This window comes from Limulus polyphemus, unplaced genomic scaffold (genome assembly GCF_000517525.1).
Source record: "Limulus polyphemus unplaced genomic scaffold, Limulus_polyphemus-2.1.2 Scaffold2131, whole genome shotgun sequence".
NCBI lineage: Eukaryota > Metazoa > Arthropoda > Merostomata > Xiphosura > Limulidae > Limulus > Limulus polyphemus.
Window position 1 is genome coordinate 36,449 of NW_013667741.1, and position 1,389 is coordinate 37,837.

General features: G+C 32.3%; 1 protein-coding gene across 1 annotated transcript in view; it reads left to right on the plus strand.

Annotated features, from left to right (window-relative positions):
* Positions 1-1,389, plus strand: part of LOC106466037 (cadherin-86C-like) — a 69,635-nt gene that overhangs the window by 28,267 nt on the left and 39,979 nt on the right. The window contains exon 9 of the mRNA XM_022393998.1: positions 1,237-1,315. Coding sequence (XP_022249706.1) covers positions 1,237-1,315 — 79 coding nt within the window. The remainder of the gene's footprint in view (positions 1-1,236; positions 1,316-1,389) is intronic.

Below are 1,389 nucleotides of genomic sequence, written 5' to 3' on the forward strand. Positions count from 1 at the left end.
GTTGTGGTCTTAATATAAATTATTTTAACTTGACGTGGCATAGTATCATTCTATTGTAATGAAAACCTTTGATGGAAACTAAATGTTAGGACCAGTTTTGAATCTGAACAGCCTCAGTTACTTTACAAACATTATAAATGGGTGTTGTTTTATGGGTATTTAGGCAGTATACATATAATAAAGTTTTGGATTTAATGAACTATTCAGGTCGACACACTCTAGAAACAAGCAAGAGGAACCCACTGAATCCAACACTATTATAAATGGTTATTAACAAACTACACTAAGCCAATGATTTCTGGATATTTAAAACCTATAGCCAATTAACACAATTAAGTATAATTTAAATGTTTTATAGATCGCATCTACTCCAGATATTAAAAGACTTAGTACCAAACGTAGATGTTTAAACTTTTTTGTGTTAGTACAGTGGTGCCCATCTTTTTCACCACCAAGGACCCCTTTTATTATTATTTTCCCCCCACGAACCCCATGTTTTTGAAAGATTCCTCTACCCAACAAACTGTTTTTATTAACTAATAATTAACTACTTTCCCCATTTTTCACTGTCAAATGAAAGACATATAACTGAGTGTGCAATTAAAAAAACAGCAGTATTAAAAAACTTACTTGTTTAATGAGATGGTATTACCTTCGCGGACCCCAGGTGGGGAACCACTGTGCTAGTAGATGTGACAATCAAAGTACACAAGTACAGAGGAGTAGATGTGACATCAAACTACAAAAGTACAGAGGAGTAGATGTGACAATCAAACTACAAAAGTACAGAGGAGTAGATGTGACAATCAAACAACACAAGTACAGAGAAGTAGATGTGACAATCAAACAACACAAGTATAGACTCAAATTAAGCGGAGACAAAAATATTTCAGTATATACAGGCTAGAAATTAAGCTATAAAAACGTCTCATGTAGGAGAGAAGGAAACTTATCAAGTTGATCAACACGTCATTTCATGATTTCTTCAAGAAGTGTTTATCATATTGTTCATAGGAGAAACAACATTATTTGATATATTAAAAGTTTCAATGTAATAACTGTATATTTTTCAAAAGGAACTGTTAATATATCCAATGTGCTTTCCTGCCTTAGCATATATTATTGTTTTTAATAATGTGAACATAAATAAACAGTCAGTGTGTCATACTTAACTTTTACAAGAAGAGCTATATTTATTTTAATAGTCAATCCATTGTCTCTCTTTACAAATAACAGGGCGAAGGTTTGGCTGTCATTCAAGCTGTTGACGGAGATACGACATATCAAAACAATATAACGTACAGCCTGGAATCTGGTGAGCAAATTATTTATGTTATAAACCAACTTCAACCTAGCTAATTACTTTCAGTTAGAAAATTAATACTGTTA